Source organism: Macaca thibetana, chromosome 6 (genome assembly GCF_024542745.1).
Source record: "Macaca thibetana thibetana isolate TM-01 chromosome 6, ASM2454274v1, whole genome shotgun sequence".
Taxonomy (NCBI): domain Eukaryota; kingdom Metazoa; phylum Chordata; class Mammalia; order Primates; family Cercopithecidae; genus Macaca; species Macaca thibetana.
In genome coordinates this window covers 160,280,102-160,303,011 of record NC_065583.1, presented here as the reverse complement: position 1 = coordinate 160,303,011, position 22,910 = coordinate 160,280,102, and the positions used below count along the sequence as shown (strand labels likewise).

The 22,910-nt window shown below is 41.2% G+C and overlaps 2 protein-coding genes across 7 annotated transcripts in view; one reads left to right on the top strand and one right to left on the bottom strand.

Annotated features, from left to right (window-relative positions):
• MARCHF11 (membrane associated ring-CH-type finger 11) overlaps positions 1 to 18,550 on the bottom strand; it is a 113,871-nt gene extending 95,321 nt beyond the window's left edge. The window contains exons 1-2 of the mRNA XM_050794704.1: positions 17,816 to 18,550; positions 16,515 to 16,670 (exon numbers count right to left, since the gene is read on the bottom strand). Coding sequence (XP_050650661.1) covers positions 16,515 to 16,670; positions 17,816 to 18,352 — 693 coding nt within the window. The 5' untranslated portion in view covers positions 18,353 to 18,550. The remainder of the gene's footprint in view (positions 1 to 16,514; positions 16,671 to 17,815) is intronic.
• Positions 1 to 22,910, top strand: part of BASP1 (brain abundant membrane attached signal protein 1) — a 1,209,505-nt gene that overhangs the window by 114,192 nt on the left and 1,072,403 nt on the right. The gene's annotated exons all lie outside the window — the stretch shown is intronic.

Genomic DNA, 22,910 nt, shown 5'->3' with positions numbered 1-22,910 from the left:
AAACCATAGTAAATATTCACTAGCATACCCTATTTCTAGAAGGCAATATATTTTTTAAAATCTGTCACTGAATTCAAAGATCATGGATTGGTAGCCTTCACTGGCCATTCTATGTAATATTTTAACAATATCTCTCAACAATTCATATCCCCCTTCATTGCCCAATTTTTTTTCTTATGATTAGTTCTTTCACTAGGAATTTCTACTTACATATTATCAGTCTGTTTGCAAGGTATGAGCCTAACTGAGATTTTGTCTTTTTTGTTTACTTTTTTTTTTTTTTTTTTTTTGAGACAGAGTCTTGCTCTGTCGTCCAGGCTGGAGTGCAGTCGCACAATCTCGGCTCACTGCAGTCTCCGCCTCCTGGGTCCACGCCATTCTCCTGCCTCAGCCTCCCCAGTAGCTGGGACTACAGGCACCCGCCACCACACCCGGCTAATTTTTTGTATTTTTAGTAGAGACGGGGTTTCACCGTGTTTGCCAGGATGGTCTCGATCTCCTGACCTTGTGATCCACCTGCCTCGGCCTCCCAAAGTGCTGGGATTACAGGCATGAGCCACCGCGCCCGGCTTGTTTACTTTTATTCATCCCCATTGCCTAGAATACTGGCATCTAGTAGGTAGTTAATAAATATTTGTTGAAATATTAAATGGATGAATAAATGAATACACAGCAAACCCAAAATACAACACAATTTTATGTATTGCAAGTCTTGTTCTAATAAGACTAGGAGTCAAGAATCAATAAGAGACCATCAAATGCCAGGCATTTTGAAAATGTTACTTGATTTCATTCTTCCAACATTAAGAAATTAAACATAGAGGCCGGGCGCCGTGGCTCACGCCTGTAATCCCAGCACTTTGGGAGGCCAAGACGGGCAGATCACGAAGTCAGGAGATTGAGACCATGCTGGCTAACACGGTGAAACCCCATCTCTACTAAAAATACAAAAAAAAAAAAAAATTAGCTGGCCGTGGTGGCGGGCGCCTGTAGTCCCAGCTACGGAGGAGGCTGAGGCAGGAGAATGGCGTGAACCCGGGAGGCAGAGCTTGCTGTGAGCCGAGATGGCGCCACTGCACTCCAGCTTGGACCACAGAGCAAGACTCCGTCTCAAAAAAAAAAAAAAAAGAAATTCAACATAGAGTAGCATTGTTGCTTATACAGCTGAGTAAGTGGCTGAGCTGAAAGCTGGATTTGGTCTGCATATGGTCAAAGTCCATGCTTTTTTTATTATATTACACTGATCCTCATACTGTCTCAACTCTTCTAAAAGATGTATAACAAATTTTTGACAGTAGGGCGCTTAAGTTACAAAAGCTAATTGTGTCAACATAACTCCATAATCAAGACACTCTGGAGGTGCAGAAGAAGCAACTGACTATGAATGGCAATAAGAATTTCCTGTTTACTAGAAAAGAACAGGTTTCCACAACTCCTCGGTTGCTCACAACAGGTCTCAGGTGGTGGTGGAAGGAGAAAATAGGGAAAAACAAAATTGTTCCTTCACAAGTTATGGAAGAGGACAATTGCCTAAATCCATAGGTTAACAGAATATTCACAGCAATTCCATCTAGGGATTAAAAAAACATCATCTCAGACAGCACATATTCACCATGATTAGGGAATCTTAGACTGTGCTAAATTGATTACATCACAATCAGAAAGCAATCCCTACAATATTTGATTTTCATAAGGCTGTATTCCAGGAATAACATCATAGAGGTCCAAAATCCATTACCCTATAATCCAACTATATGCTTTTTGTGAGAGGCACACTTTATATGCAAAAACCAAATAGGTTTAAAGTAAAAGGATGAAACAGCAAATCATACAAATAGTAAATAAAAAAGAACTTGAGTAGTTATATTAACATCAGGAAAAATAGACACGCAGACAAAGCTTGTTATTAGAGTGTTATGATTTGAATGATGATGTTCCTCTAAAATGTGTAGGTTAAAACTTAGTCATCAATGTAATAATATTAAGAGGTGGAGCTTTAAGAGGTAATTAAGTGATGAGGGCAAAGCTCTCATAGATGGGATTAGGGCCTTTATAAGAGGGCTAGAGGGAGTAGGTTTGCTTTCTTCTGTTCTTTGCCATGTGATAACATGGCATTTATCCTCCTTTTGACATTGGGTCCCTTCCATTAAGTGAAGACCCAGTGTCTGTCCCCTCCAGAGGATGCAGTAACAAAATGCCACTTGGAAGTGAAAGCTGGGCCCTCACCAGACACCCAACCTGCTAGTGATCCTGGTCTGCCAACCTCCAGAACTGTGAAAATGAATGTCTGCTATTTATTAAATTACCCAGCCTGGTGTAGTTTGTTGTAACAGCACAAACAAACTATGACATAGAGACAAAGGACATTCTGCAATAATGTAATGGTCAATCTATCAGGAAGATATAACACTTAAATATATTTGCAGCTAACAACCCAGTCTCAAAATATGTGAAGAAAAAATGGACGTAATTGAACGGAGAAATAGACAATTCAACAGTAATAGTTGTAAACGTCGATACCCCACTTTCAATAGAAGATTAACAAGGAAATAGAAGTCCTGAACAACACTATCAGCCACCACACCTAACGCTATAAATCAACTACACCATACAGGCATCTATAGAACACTTCACCCTCTAGGACAGGTCGTATGTTAGGCCAAAGTCTCTTACCCAAAACACTTTGGGCCATATGTGTTTCAGGGTTCCAAACTGTCTGGATTTTTAAAATATAATATGGTGCATTTTCAGCATAGTATAAAACATCCACACCACCATCAGGATTTAGGTGAGCACCCTGTAGCCAATCACAATATTTCTACAGCAAAATATGTAATAACTATTGACCATAAATGAAATAAAGACTATAAATAACGTGAAGTTAAAGTCCACATGTTTTTGCCAAAAATAAATTGTAAAACAAAATTAAAAACCTATTGTTTCTACTTTAAAGGCATCTTTCAAACGTATCCATTTTTCTTCATCCCTGCCATCATCCTAGCAAAGGTCACCATTTTGTTCACCAAAGGAACATTTTAATAGCATCCATGCTTCTAGCCCTGCCTCTCTCCAGTCCAGTCTCCACAAAGCAACTGAAGGCATCTATCATATTATTATTATTGTTATTTCTCTGCCTGAGACTCTCCAACAACTTCCCACAGCTCTTGAGTGAAACTCCAATTCCTCATGACAGCTCCTATGCCTCCTCACTCAAAGCTGTCCAGCCACATGGTCCTTTTATTCCCTCAAACACCCAGTCCTTCCCTGCTTAGAGTCTTTGGTGTCACTCTTCCCCTTCTAGAATACTCTTCAAATAATAATTTTTCAAAGGTAGGATCGTCATCAACATTTAGGTCTAATCTCAGACGTCACCTCCTCAGACTTTCCCTACCCCTTCTATCTAGTCTTGGCCTTCCTTGCATTTTTTTATTATTTTTTTAATTTTTTTAATATTTGTATTATACTTTATGTTCTAGGGTACATGTGCACAACATGCAGTTTTGTTACATATGTAGACATGTGCCATGTTGGTGTGCTGCACCCATTAACTCGTCAATTATATTAGGTATATCTCCTAATGCTATCCCTCCCCGCTCCCCCTGCCCCACAACAGGCCCCAGTGTGTGATGTTCCCCTTCCTGTGTCCAAGTGTTCTCATTGTTCAGTTCCCACCTATGAGTGAGAACACGCAGTGTTTGGTTTTCTGTTCTTGTGATAGTTTGCTGGGAATGATGATTCCCAGCTGCATCCATTTCCCTACAAAGGACGTGAACTCATCCTTTTTTATAGCTGCATAGTATTCCATGGTGTATATGTGCCACATTTTCTTAATCCAGTCTGTCACTGATGGACATTTGGGTTGGTTCCAAGTCTTTGCTATTGTGAATAGTGCCACAATAAACATACGTATGCATGTGTCTTTATAATGCTCATCATCACTGGCCATCAGAGAAATGCAAATCAAAAAACCACAATGAGATACCATCTCACACCCGTCAGAATGGCCATGATTAAAAAGTCAGGAAACAACAGGTGCTGGAGAGGATGTGGAGAAATTTGAACACTTTTACACTGTTGGTGGGACTGTAAACTAGTTCAACCATTGTGGAAAACAGTGTGGCAATTCCTCAAGGATCTAGAACTAGAAATACCATTTGACCCAGCCATCCCATTACTGGGTATATACCCAAAGGATTATAAATCACCCTGCATTATTTTTGTTTGTTCGTTTTAACAAACTTCATTTTAGAGTAATTTTTTATTTATATAAAAGTTACAAAGGTTGTACAAACAATTGCCACACACCCTGAACCCAATTCCCCTATTGTTAATATCTTACATTGCTATAGTCTTATTTGTCACAACTAATAAACCAACGCTGGTACATTACTATTGACTAAGTTCCATACTTAGTTCTCTCATGACCTTTTTCTTTCCAAGATCCTATATCCAGAAGACCACATTACATTTAGTCATCATATCTCCTTAGTCTCTGGTTCGTGACAGTTTCTGAGACTTACCCTGTTTATTCTTCAGCTTTGAGAAGTACTCCTCAAGTTATTTTCTAGATTGCCCCCAGTTTGGTTTTGTCTGATGTTCTTCTCATGGTTAGACTATACTTACGGGTTTTAGAGAGGAAGACCACAGGTGAAATAATCTCATCACATCATACCAGAGGCACATGCGATCAACATGACTTACCAGTGATAATGCTATCAGTTATCACTGATAATATTAAACTTGATCACCTTGGTTACGTAGAATTTGCTAGCCTTCTCGATTGTAAAGGTATTTCCACATTCTTTCCACTCTATTATCAACCTACTCTTTGGAAACAAGTCACTGAGTACAAAGGATAGGGGGAATTGAGCTATACCTCCTGGAGGGGAGATTATATACATAAATTATTTGGGAGGCGAGAATTTTACCACTGAAGCACCAGTGCAATTATTTGGAATTCCGTAAGGGAGACTTGTCTTTTCTCTCCCATTTATTTATTTGTTTGATGATTTATTTGTATTGGTGTTCACCTACAGATTTTTATTATAGTTCAAGTTACAATCCAAGCTAAATTGTTGCTCAAATATTTCCAGTTTTAGTCACTGGGGGTTCTTCCAGGTTGGCTCTTGTGTCCCTTTGATGACTTATCTCCATTTTTTTTGTTTTTTGAGCACTTCTTTACAATCTGGCACTACAAGGAGCTCCAGTCTCATATTGCATGTGACTATTTTTTTAATTGGAGAATGATGTTAGAAACTGACATCTGGTGCCAGGTGAGCTTATTCTCACTCAGGTGCCACGAATACTGAACCCCCTCAATAGACAAGAGCTAGAAAACATACATATGTATACTAATCAAAGTATAAGCACATATGTGTAAATATTTCTATATTTAACCATGTCTATCAAGAGAGACAAAATGGATCATGTGATACTTGATTAGAGTGGAATACATCAATATAAACTCATGATTTGCTTAAGCCTGAGTTTATATAAACTATAAAAATCATTTTTACATATAGAATTGGTTACATATAGAAACATATATGGTTACATATAGAAACATTTACAAATATATATAGAAATTTATATATGTAACATTTATATATCTTTCACAGATACGTAAATTTCTACATGGTTACATATATTTCTATATATAATCATTTATATAGAAACGGTTACATATGTATGAAATATAGAAATGATTACAATGCATAGTCAATATAGAAATAGCTACAAATGTATAGGTTATATAAACTCATGCTTAAGTGGAGCATGAGTTTATAAGAATGTACCCCACTCTAATCAAGTATCACATGATCCATTTAGCACACTCTTTTTAATCATCCAGTATATTCATCAGGTTTCACCAGAGAAGCAAAACCAATAGGATGTGTGTGTGTGTGTATACATATGAGTGTGAGGAACATACAACGATGTTCATTTACTTATGAAGAGTTTATGTCCTAACATGACTCCATTGTAAGCTGAGGAGCATACTGAATGCCTATCAGTTTCACACCATCATGAAACTGAAAAATTGTAAGTCAAACCATTGTAAGTTGGGAACTGTCTGTATATACACGTGTGTGTGTGCACATGTGTGTGCACGCATGTGTGTAAAGAGAGTAATTATAAGGAACTGGCTCACACAACTATGGAAGGTGACAAGTCCCAAGATCTGCAATCAGAAGCTGGACACTCAAAAGAGCCAAGACTGTGGTTCCAGTGCAAGTCCAAAGGCATGAGAATCAAGAGGGAGGAAAGCACAGATCTGAAAGCCTACTAGTCCAAAGGCTGTTACATTTGAGACCCAGAAAGATCCAGTGTTTCGGTTGAAGTCCAAAGAAAATAATGATGTTCCAGCTTGAAAACAGGTAAGCCGAGTTCTCTCTCAGTCAAGGGAAGGTCAGCCTTTTTGTCCTAGTCGGGCTTTGAACTGACTGGCTGCAGCTCTCCCACATGAGGGAGGCCATCTGCTTTCGAGTGTGCTTTGTCTGTCTACCAATTCCAGTGTTCATCCGCCCAGAAACACCTTCACAGACATACCCAGAACACTGTCTGACCAAATACCTGGGCTCCCCATGACACATAAAATTAACTCTCACACCCAGTTTATTTCCATTAGCATCATTAACACAATCTATAATTAACTAATTTTTGTATTTATTTGCTCCCTTGTTTTTCTTCTGCTCCTTACCATCAATAATTTAAGTTCTAGAAGCAGAGGCCCTGCTTGTTTTAACCAACTCTGTAACTCTACGGCCTAGAACAGTGTCTGTTATGTAGTAGTGGTTTATGTGTTGAATAAATGAAAAAAGAATAAAAAAGTACCAATTATCAATTTAAAAGTACCAATTTCTACTATCGGTAATGTAGTAGAAAACAATAAAAAATACTTTGAGGCTACCTCTAGAACATGAGTAAAATCATCTTCCAGACCAAAATATAAACAAACACACACCGATCCATCAACTGTGTCACGTTATATGAATAATCATGGATCCATCATCACTTCATACTGGAATTCTCCCCATGGGCAATTCAAGGTATGGCTGGTGTTTTTCCCTGAAGCTTACTGTAGTAGAGTTTAATCATGTCCAAAATAAAGCAGCATATTTCTTTTTCAAGTTTTATTTTCTGTAACAGATATTACTTTCAGTCTTAGTGGTATTCAGCTTGAGGGGAGTAAGTAGACAGGAGGCAGGGAGATTCATCACCCATCCTTATATGTTTCACCAAATCACTCGACATCTTTCCAATATCAAAGCATCTTTCATTCCATAGCCTAGGAACCATGTCACCCACAGCTACCCAAAAAATTCTGGCACAGTTAGTTGTAATCTTGTTGGCTTAGCATGTTTTAATGTCTTTCAACTACTTCTCAAATTGCTGAAAACCTTGCCTAGATTTGAAAATGATTTTTTTTTTTAACAGAAGCTATGATAGTATGACTGAGAGAGACCACTGTGAAAGCAAAGACTGTTTAGGAGGAGACAGAAAGGTGGTTTTGCATTCAAAATTTCTTTCTGCTTCCAGGGGAAGAAAGCGTGGCATGGTTGGCCCTCGAGAATGCCACGGAGGCAAAGACTTCCCCCTATTCACTGTGCCCTTCTCTCCATGGGGCTGGAGGTCTCACTGGAAACCTCCCACTTACTCATTCCCACACAAAAGATGAGAGTTAGATGATGTTAGGAAAAGGAAGAAAGAGATGGAAGAAGGACAAGACAGATATTTACTGAATGCTCAATACAGGCCTGGCAAATCCTATGCTCTTCACTAGTCTAAGATTTTTATTTCCTTTATTTAAAAAAAAATAGAGAGGGCCCTTGTATACATATTTATGTTTTTTTAAAAATCTACAAATATAACATAGGAAACAAGTTAATACCAGGGAGAGAGTTGGGGGAAAGACAACAGGGCAAAAGTATTTCCTGCGGGCTCTGGAAAACTGGTTAATAAGAATATAAGAAAAGTCCCCTCACATTGTGTGAAAGAGGCTTCCTTCTTAAAGCCTCTTCTAACAGATTGAACAAACCAAGGCAAGCCTATGTAAGTGTTCTGAAACAATCCCTTATTCATTTGAACGATTCTGTAGCTCAGAGTCCTGACACAAATGGAGTAGGGAGATGAAATCTTGTACAACCACAAGACCATATCAAACAACGGAGTGCCTGGGGCATTCCTGGAATAAGAGCTGGATACTTATGGGAGGCATCCCCCCCACCCCCAACACCCCAGGTCCAAATTAAGCACTTGGCCACCCGCACCAAATCAGTATACCAAAAAGCGAAGTAAAACTAAAAGGCACATGAAGGCAACAATGGAACTCTATCGTTGTAATGAAGGGACATCCACTGTCCAGGTGTCATAGGTCAAAATGAGCCAACTCAAAGAGGTAAAAACTAGAGAGAAAGCATCTTTTTAGACGGTAGTTTTCAAAGCATTCCACTCCTAAGGGAAGGATGGAATAAGAAATGTGTCCTCAATAAGTTCCCTTATTGACTTTGCCGATATAGAAACGTTTCCGGGTTTTTGTCATGTCTTCCCAAATAACAGGTTCCAGTCCACCTCTTCTTGCATCGACTTCATTTGGCTAAATCATGTGGAACAGCTTTTGAATTATGAGTTAGGGAAGATGTTGTCAGATATCCAAGGATACAGAAAGCACAAACCACAGTGCAGTTTTTCTTGGCCAACTCCTCTGTCTGCCATCCATTTACTTGTAATTGTAGATAATTATCTACTCATCAGTCCATTCCCTGCTATTCTGAAGGGTCGGAAGTACTCTCATTCTGCCCTCAGAGTCATCCCTTTCTACTCTCAGAAGGTCCCAAAATAGAAAGAAGCCGAGTTTCCTTTATACCAATCCCTTTATCAAAACATCAGTCACAGCACAGCACAGCTACATGCCAAGGCAAAGCAGGAAATTAGTGAGGAGGAAATAGCCTGTTCTCTGGCTACATCTCCCCGGGTTTGAGTATTGTATTCACCGGTGGAAAATCATTTTTGAAGTTATGCTACAACTGTGCAAACTGCTCATCAAAACAAGTCACCTTGTTTTCAGCCAGGTGGCAGATTTCACACCAAAAATTTGTATCCAGTAGATGCTCTTAGCAGCTCATCTATATCCATGATCATACGGTAAAATTTCCAACAAATTATTCAAATTCCCTGAACAAATGCTAGAAGAAACCCTTCAACCAGTGACAATCTCAAGAAAGCGAGGGTGTCACACATGGGTAATTCCACATTCACAGTCTTTTTCCATGACATTTTATTTTTTGAAAAGAGCAGATATGTCTTACTGGAAGCTTGTATAAAAAAAAAAAAATCTTGGTTTAAAAAGACAGATCTGTGTTACTCTCAAGGCTTTTTTCCTATGGCCTGAAGAACTGAACATACTTGCCCAGGCAACTTGAGAATAGCATTATTAGAAGATCAACTTGAGATACCAGTTGAAAATTAACAATTATTAGATGGCTAATGTATGAGTAATGAATGCAATTTGATTTCCCTAAGTCATATTCTCACTGCAGAAATAATATAACCTCCATGGTTCTGGCCACCTTACAAAAACACTCAGGTATGCATCTATTCATTCATTTATTCATTCATACCATAAATATTCATTGAATGCCCACAAAGTGGCCAAGAAAATGAATGTCAGCAATATTGAGCTGTGTTATATAATGTGCTCTAAAACCTGTCCCACTCATTGCTATGCTTGTCCCTCAGAATGAAAGATGAGAAACCTAAACAAATTAAAATAATCTCATTTCAAGACATTCAGAAGGGAATATTCCAAGGATATTTACTGGACTGACAGCCTCGGGCAGGGTAAGAGCATTGTCTGAAATGTCTTCCAGGACTCACGGAGAGGAGGACAGTGGCCTGTTCCAAGGACACTTATTCTGAGATGCCCCTGCTTTCCACTCCTGACTTAACCAAAGTGACTCCTCAGAATTTAGGATTTGAGTCTGATATGACCAAGAAACTGTTTCAAAGAAGCAATGGTTTTAATATTTAATACTGAGAAGTTAATAGCATTTCATTATGGAGCTAAAATGCCATCGTTTTCTAAATAATATAAGTTTATAATAAGTTCATTCAAAATTACAAAGAAACATAGAAATTTAGAAACATCCCACCCATTGAATTTTCTAAGAGGCCATAAAAACCTAAGTCCAAATCAATACTCCATATGCTTAAATTACTACCAAATGCAGCTGTGTGAACCCAGCTCACCACCTGTTTTTGTGTGGCCCATGAGTTTTTATATTTTCACACAGCAGGGGAAACATTTTTTCTAAAAAGAATACTCTTTCTTGACACGTTAAGCTGATATGAAATTCAAATTTCAGTCTCTATAAGTAAAGTTTTACTGGAACACAGCCATGCTCATTTATTTATACAGTGTCTATGGCAGTTTTCATACTAGGACAGTAGCTTATAATGGCCCTCCTAGCCTAAAATATTTCCTGTCTGACCCTGCAGAGGAAAAGTCTTCTAACCACTAATTTAAACAGTAATACAAATGTTATCAAGTGAAGAGAGTTTGGAGCCAATGACAAGGCTCCTCTACCCAACCACTGCCAAATCTTCTTGCCATCCTGACTTGCTTTAACCCATGAGTCGACCCACTTCTGCCTAGGATGTTCTTTCTTCTACAGGAAGCTGGGTGGGGGGCAAACAAAGCACAGAAGAGGAAGGTGTCCAAAGGGAAATGCATTTCAAAGGGCTGGAAAATGTAGAAAAGTAGAAGGTGTGTAGAGAAGGAAGTCCTGAAGGGTATCATCTATAGGGTCCACATTGTCCCCAAGCCTCATTCTAAATAGCTTAGAAGCAAATACCAGGGCACAATGCCTTAAATGACCTTTGGCTCCTTTTACCACTGTCTCAGAACCATCTGGCTTAGGAGAAATTGTAAAATCACTGTACATGTAGTCTGTAAAGTAGATAAGATGGCCATAGTAATATACAAAGTAAACTTTATGTATTTTATTCAGCAGAAAATCATTCATCTCTTCTAGGAAGTAAAATACAGACTCTTATTTTTTGAAAGTTAGTAAGCAAATGAAACAAAAATAACTCCTAAGGTGAGAAAATTGCCTCGTGATGTGCTGTTCATTTTGACATTTTTAGTTACCTACAAAATATGCCAGGATAGACATTTAAATCTTACATCTCAGCATGGTTTTTTAGTTATTCAGGCATGGTAATAAAAAAAATCTCCCCTCAGCTTGTTGTTTGCTATTAAATCTGCAGAGAATGGAAGTAAGAGCAGCACTTAGAGAAAAAGTCAAAGGGGTGGCTCACTGTGTCACAGGCTGCACATATGCAGACATTTTTAAGCCATGAAATGCAAATGTCTTGAATGATTTCAAATGACAGCATGCAATGCAGATACAGCTCATGCTCTGATGTTTTCTTGATACATTTTCAAAACCAAAGTCAGTTTTCAATGATAATTTGTCAGCTCCTCCTAGCGCATCAGCTACACCCTACTAGCAATCAGTTCTGAAGGTGGAAATGCCCCTTTCATGATAGAGCCCCATTTAGAAAAATAATGACCACGGGTTCCTCAGAAAGTTAATTAAAGTTCTATATATGTTTTACAAGAAGGAAGGTCTGGAAGCTGTACCTAAAAAGGATAGCCAAATAAACCCACCTGCTAGCTAATTCCCCTCTGATTCAAATCCATTATGAGGAATCCCAGGGTTTTAAGAACATGGATAAAAATGAAAAATAATCTCAAGTCCTTCTCTTTGCTAAGAGATTTCCCAGTCATTCTTACTGCTACAAGAAGATCTGCTGCTGACAGCACATTAGAAGAGTTTTAAAGGAAAAGGAGTAAGGGAAAGTCTAATAAAAAAATAGTATAGGCCAATAACAATGGCCAAAGCCTAAACCCTGAAAAGGTCTATGGACCACATGCAAGTCTCTAACCCTTCCCAAGTAGGCAAGACAGGCAGATAACACTGGTCCTTTCCTCTGGTGCTCCAAGCAATGAAGGAGGAGGAAGAAGGAAAGTTGGTGAACACCACAATTCCCTGTAACTGATGCTCAGCCATTACCCCTTCTGTGATTGTCCCCAGAAATCTCAGACTTCTCTGACCTTCTACCTACTCACAGGTTACATGCACCCCACCTGACAGGGGCCGTTCTAAAGCATAAACAAAGTATGGCTGCCTGACCTTGAATAGTGCTGCCCTGTGCTTGGCCACATTTAAGAGCATCTCATTGCTCCAATTACGAGTAGACTCCAATAAGGACATAAATAAGACCCACAGTGAGGGACATCTGGAGAGTAAGTATGCTCACCGCATTGAGATCATTATATCTCATTACACCTGCTTTTAAAAATGCTGATTCATTCATCACGGATGTCAACTGATGTGGTCAGAAACTGAGGTGGGATCCCAGAAAAAGCAGGGAATAAAAATCCAAGGGTAAAGAAGGATATAGAAAGAGGAGCCATTAACTTCACTTTGAGACACAATGAGAAGTAAACAAGAAGGACCTGTGGAAGTGAGCAAGTGAAGGTCCCCATCTCTAAGCTGACTGAACAGATCATAATATCCAGAGTCAGCATTTAAATGGCACCTGCTATGGGCCAGGTGTCATTCTAAGCATTTCACACGTATTTATGTGTCTAATTCTCAAAATAAGGTATAAGACAGGTGCCATTGTCAACTCCTTTTTGAAGATGAGTCAATGGAGATACAAAGAGTTTAAGTAGCTTTTCTAAAATAACATAGATATTACCTTCCATTTACATAGCTTTTTCTTCATTTAGGCAGTACAGTCTGTCTTTTATAGAAAGTTTATAATTTCACATACAATACTTTATCCCATAAATGTTATCTCTTCAAAGATCCATCATGCCTCTGGAAAAAATACTGAAACCATTCATAAACTGGAATATGGTTTAATTAATGTATAATGCTCCCAACATCTCAAAATAAAGCTGATCTTATAAGTCCACGCATTTCACTAATTTGGGGCCAGATTCAAAACAGAACTAGCCTTTACTCTCAAATTGTCCTTAACGCATCATCTTGGATATGTTAATAAATAAAATAGATTCTGCCAGTAGATAGGAAGGCAAATGCATTTTTATTACCTCAAATGTCTTAATTAACTCCTACTGCTAATGATATGGCAATTAAGGTTTAACTATGTTGCAAAGGATACATCTGCTAGATTTCTATTGGGTCATACTGCCAAGCATCACTGGAATCCAATAAAATTGGGAGGTTAGACGCCAATTCTCAAAGAATTCAAATCTCAATGAGAAAAACAAGTGAAACTAAGGTGTTAGGTTCACTGCAGCATGTTTTCCTCACACACACCTGTTTCCTGAAAACTGCCTTTCTCTGTCCTCATCTTCCTCTGAGCACAAGGAAATACAACGTGGTAATACTCGCTCATGAAAGTGTTTGAGGATATACATCAAGCACCACTGGTAAGTTCTTGCATACACTGTTTTAACCTCCTTTGGTTCAGAGCCCTGGAAGGGAAGTTATGGTGATATGTGCTGATCTACCTGGACTTCATGAGGACCAAATGCAGAGACCAGGTCAGGAAGGCAGGGCCATTTTAGAAGCTAACTCCTATGGTGGATAAAGATGGCCACTCCCTTTAAAAGAAGGGCCAGACTCCAGAAGTGGAGTCTATTTTCCCTTCTCTTGAATCTGAGTTGGGCCTCTGTCTAGCTTTATACAGAAGAATGCAGCAGATGGGGAACCACGTCACTTCCAAGGCCACGACTTAAGAGATTTGTAATTTTCACTTTCATGCTCTTGGAACCCAGTTATCACAGGGAAAAGCAGCAGTCACATGGAGGGAGAACTGAGACACCAGGTGGCAGCCCCAACTGAGCTTCCAGCCAACAGCCGGCACCAAAACCAGGTCAAACGGGCAAGCCTTGTTGGATGTTCCAATCCAGTTAAGCCTCTGGATGACGATAGCTTCAGGTGATGTTGCATGCAGAGAAAGACATCTCAGCTGACCTCCATCAACCCACAGACTCTGAACAGATCATAAATGACAGTTGTTGTTTAAAGCACTAAGTATTGAGATGGCTTATTATGCAACAGTAGACAGTCAAAACCTTCCCAAAGCATCTTAGAGACCCAGGTTGAAACTAGTTCCTGCTTGCTACAGCCTTTTCCAGGACAAGTCATGACAGATTCAGAAACATGAAGGTGGCTAGGATGGGACTGAGATGCACACTTTCCAACAGGGCGGCCCTGAGCCAGACTGACTAAGTCTGAATCCTGGCTTTGCCTTTTACTAGATAGGTACCTAGTAGAAGTTACTTAACTTTACTGCGCCTCAGTTTCCTTTTGAGTAAAATAGAAATATTCCTCACCTCTTAGATTTGTCATGAAGATTAAATATCCGTATCCATATATGTAAAACGTTTAGAACAGTGCGTGGCAAAGTATTTGTGAATATTATTATTTGTTCTCTGTTCTGGTCTACATCCAAGAAACCACCTGCTCACAAGGGATTGGCCTCACACAGATACAAGTGTATCTGATGTAGTCCTGGAAAGTTATTTCATTTCCAGCATGTTCTGAGCTATCATCATCACATTCGTATCAACTTTGTTTCTACATATGATTTTGTAGGTCACTACAACAATCAGATCAGGTTACAGGTAATAGTAGTATTTACAGATGTCATAATAAAATTAATCCTAAATATGCTAGTAGTACTGGATTAGTTTTTGGGTTTTAGTTCTTTTTTGGGGAAAAGGAAAATCATATGCATAGTTTGGGGAGTTACTTCTTAAAAAATAACTATGGAATCTTTTTTAAATGAAGCAAGAGACAGTAGTAACCAATTCCTTTTGCTATAGGATTAAAATTAGTAAATACTATTTTTCCCCAGCTCTTTATCTCTTCTTTATTTTAAAATGTCCACCAAGTACTTATCTCTATTTACTTCAAAATTAATCATCCCAAATGAATTAACATATAGTTGCCATAAGTTCAAGCTTTTGAAATAATCTTCTGTTTCAGCCAATGAGCGTCTGCCTATAGCTCTTCTCATGGAACTTTTCTCTAGAGCCCAAAACTCTCTCATTTCTTATCTTCCCACATCCTTCTACAGATAAAACTGTTGTAGATCCAGTTATACTACCTATATGCTGTCTTTGAAAATGGTTTCATCTATTTTTCAAGACAACTATGATGGATTCATAAATTGATACCCAAGAAGTTCAATCAGAGGTTCTGGGAAAAGGTGTCAGGTTTGTGCCTGTCTTCAGCATGATAATATCACTCATCCATATTATTTATGCTTTCTCTTTCCAAATTATTCATAAGCCCTAGGTCAGCTTGAGAAATACATATTTTCATTTTGTGCTTGCTAATCATGCATTAAATGGAGACTATCAGAGATGCAAATTAATTGCAAACTATATAAAGGATGCAAAAATTCTAAACTATGAAATTTAAATTCTTAATGCACTAGTAATTCAACTTCCAGGTTCCTTCCGCAAACACTAATAGTTCCACCTATATTACATCGCTGAATAAAAACCAAACTGGGTGATTTAGATAGCAACAAGGAACACAAGAGTTTATTACATTTTCCCCTCCCAGCTTCGCAATTCCCTATTCTTTTTCCTTCCATCATTCCTTTGCCTCTGTTTTGAACCCTATTCTTTTATTTCTACTTAACTTCAGCCTACCAGATAACATTAATTACACATTATTCTGCTTTTCCTTAAGATGGCATTCCTAATATTGTATATTTTACCTGTCTGTTCAAAGAACCTGAATCTGTTTCACAATAAATTTTAGGCCTATTTTCCAGGGCATTTGTAGATTTATGTGTATTGTGTTATTATGTGATTAACACAAAAAGTTTAAGAAAATGTAAGAATACTATTTCAGTAGTATTATTGAGAGTAACTGTTGCGATTACTTCTGCATCCACTATGTAGCTGAACACAGCAAAGAAGAAAATCAGCAAAAATTTAACTGCAAAAGAACATCATATGAAAAAGAAAGCCTGGTTAAGTGGAAAGAGCATTCAGATTAGAACTAATAGGTTCAACCAAAATTTTCATACCAGTAAAGTTTTGCTTTACTTGTATCTGTTCTCCATAAATGGAGCCCACTAGAGTTTAAACGCTTAAGTTAACAAAATATTAATAAAATCAACTGTGTAACATTTCTAATGAATAAAATTGATGTAAGTGGGGGTATAAGTCATCTTACCAACTTGCCTTTTTAGAAAAAATATGGGTATCATTTTATCAATAAGTAAAAAATTAATGAAGGAAACCATTTAATTAAAATGTCTTTTGAGTTTCTCAGATAAAACATCATGGCTTTCTCAAAACACATGTTTACAAATTCTAAATCTTGGTTTTACTGTAATTTGCACAAAATGTTTTTAAGTAGCATAAGTAAATATCCTTAGTAATAACTAAGCCTAAGTGCATTCATGTTAACAAAATTATTTCAGGAAAAGTAAATGTTGAAACTGCTTACCTGGCAAGGTTGTTTCATTTTAATGGCTATAACATGGTATCTATAGCAGCAGAGTTCACAGGTCCAGGAACCTCTCTCACTGATCCACTTTAGCAGGCACAGCTGATGTGTATACCGAACTGACCCATCACATCGGCAGGGATTCAACAGCTCACCCTAAAAAGAAAACAACTCAGTGTGAATATTTGTGTCTGTGGCTCTATTTTAAAAACCTAATGCTTCCTTTCTTTTCTTTCAAAGCCATTTACTCAGGATACAGCATCAGGCTCTATCCTAGGAAATGAAATTAAAATTTTATACCTCTGATGGGAATGAAACTAAAGTCTTAAAACTATTTCAAAGATATTACTTACAGTTATGACATAAATGTTCTACCAACATACAAAATGTCTGCAAGATATAGCTCCCAATACCCGTGGGAGAAGGCTGTACTATTAAATCTCTTTAATAACTTTTAAGTGGATGGTCAGATGCATTTCCTCTGCAGTTATTCTTAATCATTGCTAAAGAAGAAACGCACGGCATCCCAGAAAGCGGCATTATGCTTTTATTTTTCTAAATGTAGCATCATAAATATTGACTTAGGGCACTATATTCCTGAAAGCCTGTATATTCTTATGCAATTTCCTTACTTTTAAAAACATTACACCTAATGTTTTCTCAGACCACACATTTGTAAGGGACATATGCTATCCTTTCCTCTGCATGATTACTCTCACATAAGTTTGCATGCACCTACAATGGTGTTTATAATTTTAGGACTGTGTTGCTGACAAAATATAACGTACATTGTTGGCATAATTGCCTTTCTTTCAAAGTCCATTCCTATTTCTCTTGTAAAAACTATCACATGCTTTTCATATCCATGAGATTAAGTCACCCAAATTTGCAATAAGGAAAGACTCTGCCCTTTCTGGTTGTGATATGACATGCGTCTCAAGATACATCTGTAGAAAACGGACTTCACCTTACATCTGATAGGTTTGCTTCTAAGCATAAACCAAAATTCATCGAATAATTCACAAAAGGTACTTTTGGCATTATCACTAAAGCACCTGAGGAACATGTACCTGCTAAGCCATGAAGGAAAAAAAAAAGTGTAGATGAAATTAAACCCAGTATTCGCCACTGGGACATTTTTATTTGCCTTCACAGGAATGGAAAGGGGAACGCACACTGGAGCTAGCGCTCACAGGGTAAAACCAGAGGAGCCTGTCTGGAGGCAACTGGGAGGGAGGCGTGCGCTGTCCGTGGTGCTGAAAGCTTGACCGTTGCGAGCTGGAGCCGCCGCCGAGCCTTACCTGCTCCGCGCCCTGGAAGCAGATCTTGCAGATGGGCTGGTGGTGCTGGTGCTGGTGCCCAGAGCGCTGGTCGCCGCCGCCACTGCTGCTGCTGCGGCTGCTGCACACCGAGCGCGTCTCGGGCTGGTCTCCGGCGCCCCGCCGCTCGCCCTCGCCGCCCGCGCCGGCCTCAGACTCCCCGGGGCCGCCTTTCGCTGCCGCCACCTCCGGGAGGCGCCTAGGACCTTCCCCAGAGTCGCCGGCCGCCGCCACTTCCTGGCCGGCGGGCTGCAGGGGCAGGGGCGGGGGCGGCAGCTCGTCCGCACCCCTGCGCCGCTGGGCCACCTCCCCTGGCGGCTCGCTTGGCCCCGCGGCGCGCTCGGGGGTCGCGGGGGGCGCGGGGGGCGCGGGAAGCGGCGGCAGGTAGCGCGGGGCCGCGGGGACCGGGGCCGGCTCTCCTGGCGGCGGCGGCGGCTGGGGAGGTTGCGGGGGCGGCTCGGCGTCCCGGCTCTCCGCCCCGCGACACCGACTGCCGCCGTGGCCGCCCTCAAAGCTCATGGTTGTGCCGCCGCCGCCCTCCTGCCGGCCCGGGCTCTGGCTGCGGGGAGAGAGAGCGCGGAGGGGGTGGGAGGGAGGGGGGAAAAGGAGGGAGGGGACCCGGGCGCCTGGGGCTGGGGGGCGGGACGGGGAAGGGGTGCGGAAGGCCCGGCGGCGGCGGCAGGCGCGGCTGTTCGGTGGAGCCGCCGGCTCGGCTCTGATGGAGGCGGCGCCGAATTCGGCTGCGCGTGAGAGCCGCGCCGCGGAGCGGGGGGGCCGGGGAAGCGAGGGGGCGGGAGGGAGGAGCGGCGCGGCGGGGGCGGCGGGGCGCGGGCGCGGGCGCGGGGTGGGTGGGGGGCGCGGGTCGGCGGGACGTAGCTCGGCGTTCAGCCCCGAGGGGGCGGGCTGGAAGTGGGGGATCCCTCCGCCGCCTCTACGGGCCGGACCCGCTCCCGTCGGTTCCGGGGCGGATGACCCCTCTCCAAACGGCGCAGCACTGCGGCTCTCGTGAGCGGGGAAGGAGGGGGCAGGGGAGAGGCCGCGGGTCCAGAAACCGTTACTGGATGGGCCGGTGGGATGTGGCGCGGGCCGGGTGGGGGCGCGAGAGTGTGAGCGGAGACCCGCGTGGGTTTGGGGGCGCGCCGGAACCGGCTGAGCAGTGGCGCGGGAAAGGGCGCGGGACCCGGGACTGTAACCGCCACTTCCCGGCGCTCGCTTCCCGGCTTGGAGCCCTCAAGGGCACTCTCAGGGATCCCCGAGAGCCTTAAAACAGAAGTCTCTGTTTTAACCTGTGTCCTCTCCCTGACTGTCCCGCCCTCGAATCCCTGTGTCCTCCTCACCCGCTCCCTCCTGCAGTGAGCATCCCGGGTTGTTGGTAAAAATCTTGGTGCCTGGGAGGTCAGAGCTTCGTCTCCTGAAATGGTTTATAGTAGTGAACCCTGGCGCCACGTTCTGTGGCTTATGATCACTTTCGTCCTCGCCGCATGAGGAAGCATATGACACCGCCCCTTACCCTGGAAAAGTGGCTGCAGCTTTCCCCAGATCTTAGTTTTACTCACCCCGAAGTCAATTTCTCGATAACTCCACCCTGCAAAACCTCTGTGGGACTCATCTTCAGGGCAGAGCTACAGTTTTCTTTCCGGGGGGGGAAAAAAATCCCCACCTGCAGGGAACTAGGCGGAGAATCGTGCACATGCAGTAGTTTCCAAATCCGTGCAGTGTGAGATCATAAAGCATCGGATTTGTATGCGGCAATGTGTCTATCCAAATTTTCACTGATGTGACGCTTTCAGTCTTTGACACAAACGACACAGAGCAGTCATTTTTGGCCGTGTTTCGTAGCCGAAGACCCAGAATCAGAAAGGCAAAATAACTTGTTCAAGGTTATAGAACTATTAACAAAGAACTTCTGTGTTCCCTGACTCCAGATTTTCTGGTTCAAATGCCAATAATGTTTTCTTCCAATCCTTTCTTCTGCCTCCTAAAATAGTATTGTAGTACATTGTGTGTTTGGCGCCATTGACTCCCATTAATAGTTAGATACTCTGTAATGGCTGAGATAAACTACTAGCTTAAGTTCATTTTTCTAGTTCACGTTTTGGCAGTAAAAAGTATATTTGATTCTTAAAGAAGACCTACCTCTTTTGATAGAAATTAGTTTCATTTGCTACAGAGAGACGGTTGTGAAAAATAATTCAAGAATGTTTTGTCACAAATGGCCTCTGATGAACTAGTTTCCAGGAATGTCCTCTAACACTTAGCCCCTTCAGACTGGCTATTTTTGGTAGCAGAGTGGCAGGCAGCAAGCACATTTTTAAAACAATAATCTCCAGGAACTTATCACGTTGAAGAAATGTGGTTGTAGATATGCTTTCATTTTTGGTCTCCACCTGTCAGAATGACAACACAAGTTTGTGTGTTGCCACAGTCAAGATAATCATAAGCCTTATGATCATCATAAACCTTCTTCATAAGTTCTCAAGTTAAAGGGTGTCTAGATTTGTACAGAATCCCCCAAATCATTCCATTTATGACTAGTAAATTTCTACCAGGTGTGACAAAGTGCATCATTACTCGAAGGACAGCATAAAAGCTATGGGTTTTCTATAAACGGTGTAGAATAATTCAGACAGCAAAGCGGCATGGATAAAGGGGGAAAAGGCCACAAGGCTAGATGTGTCCTCTCAGTTAATTGTTTCTGAAAAATAAAAAAAAAATTAAGTTTTCTTGCTAAGTTGGGTAGCCACATGAGATTCTTTCCTAGTTTCAGTGACCTCCAAAGCTGACCGGTCCCTAAAGAAGGGAAACTTATTCATGATCTTCAGTTAACCCAATGAATTTTCAATGGATCCAGGCAAAACACCTCCTTTCTAAATTTGACTACATCCTCTGTCATAAAAATATAAAATAATGGAATGCAGAAAGGATGAATTCCTCTCAGCTGCTGGCACCCAAGTGGAAGAGAGATGGAGACACAGACATCAGATAGAGCAGTGCACCGGCAGCCACTGACAGCCATCAGTAGCAAGGTGCATCTGCCAACTGAAAATGAATGAGGGGAAACACAGGTTTATTAAATTTGAGCAGATACTGAAAGGATGATCAAATCTTCAAGATGCCAGTAAATGAGCTGTTCATTCATTTACTTGTTTAAGCCAAAATCCTAGGCGTCATCCTTGACTTTACATCATACGTTCAGTGTGCCAAAATTTCTTTCAAATGTACTTTCAAAATATTTACCAAATTTCACTACACCTTTTCACCTCCATCCCCACCATCCCAATTAAAACCACCATTATAATGCATGAAACTGTCAAAACAACTTCCTGTCTTCCTGCTTCTCATTCTTGAGCTTACACCCTGCACGAGCCAGGATGATCCGATTCAGGTGTTAAGTCTAGTCATGTCATCTGTCTACTCAGTACCTGCCAATGGCTTCTCATCACACTTAGTGTAATACCAAAAATTTTAGCATCCCCTGCAAGTCCCCAGTGTAGCCTCTGGCTGCCTCTCTAAAGACCTCTCCATACCCTCCCCACCACCCTACCCTACCCTCCCTGCTACTCATTTCTGCTACACTGGTATCCTTGCTATATCCCAAGTACACCCCCTCTACCCATCTTCAGTTATTATGGCTCACTCCCTCACTTCATGCAGATCTCTGCATTTCATAAAAAAACACCTGGCCGGGTGCAGTGGCTCATGCCTGTAATCCCAGCACACTGGGAGGCCGAGGCAGGTGGAGCATCTGAGGTCAGGAGTTCGAGACCATCCTGGCCAACATGGGCCAACATTGTGAAACCCCATCTCTACTAAAAATACAAAAAATTAGCCAGGCGTGGTGGTGGGCACCTGTAATCCCAGCTACTAGGGAGGCTGAGGTGGGAGAATCACTTGAACCCGGGAGATGGACGTTGCAGTGAGCAGAGGTCACGCCTTTGCACTCCAGCCCAGGTGATAAGAGCATGACTTTATCTCAAAAAAAAAAAAAAACAAAACAAAACAAAACAAAAAGCCTGCCATAACCTTTCCATCTGATAGAGAATTTTCCACTCTCATTTTCCCAGTTTTTTCATCTCACCTTACTACTCGACATTATATATGGACATATTGTGTGTATTTTGCTTGCCTAATGGTGTTAATTAGTCATTTGTTGCCATGTCTAAGTGAGGTCAATGTCTCAGATCACCTTGATTTCATGTTCACCAAAGACATCAGAAATTCCAGCATTTGTCAGTTCTACCCTTAAGTTTGGTACCATTTTTTCTGCCAATCTTTCTAGCTTTGCCTCCTGCTTCTCTCATTGTTTTCTGTCCCTGCTGGTTCTTCCACTCATATGGGCTTCCAAATCTAAGTCAGCCGGCCAGTCCCCTCTCTTCCCTTACTGAGAAGAGAAGTAGACATAAACATGTCACTTAGCTTGAGTTCTAGTCAGAGGATTAAAAGTGTTATACAAGTACAGAGATATAAGAGTTCTGCAGAAGAAGTATGATTTATTATAAGAAAGTTCCTCAGAGTGGGTCATTTGAGCTGGGATTTGAAGGCTACATAGGAGTATGTCAGGTGTGCTTCATATCAGCAATAACAACATCAAAGGAACAGAAAAACTGCTGTCGTTGTTAAAGTGACCCTATCTCTACAAAAACTGCAAAATTTAACCATGGGTGGTGACACACCCCTGTGGTCCCAGCTACTTAGGGGTGTTGAGGTGGGAGGATGACTTGAGCCCAGGAGGTTGAGTGTGCAGTGAGCTGTGATTGTACCACTGCACTCCAGCCTGAGTGACAGAGCAAGACCCTGTCTCCAAAAAAAAAGAAAAAAAAAAGGAGATAGTGACATAAAAGTATAAGTGATAAGTAGGACAAACCTACCACGTATTGAAATAATAGAAGACAATCACCTTTTGCTGGAAAACGTCACTGCAAGAAGAATTTCATCCGTATAATTACCAAGAAGTCACTATTCCATGAAATGCAACCTAGAGCCACCGAAGTACCAAGAAATAAGCAAACTGGCCTCTAAAAGACCACCACAGCCCACCCCACACAATCACATAAAAATCCACTTACTAATGCTTCCA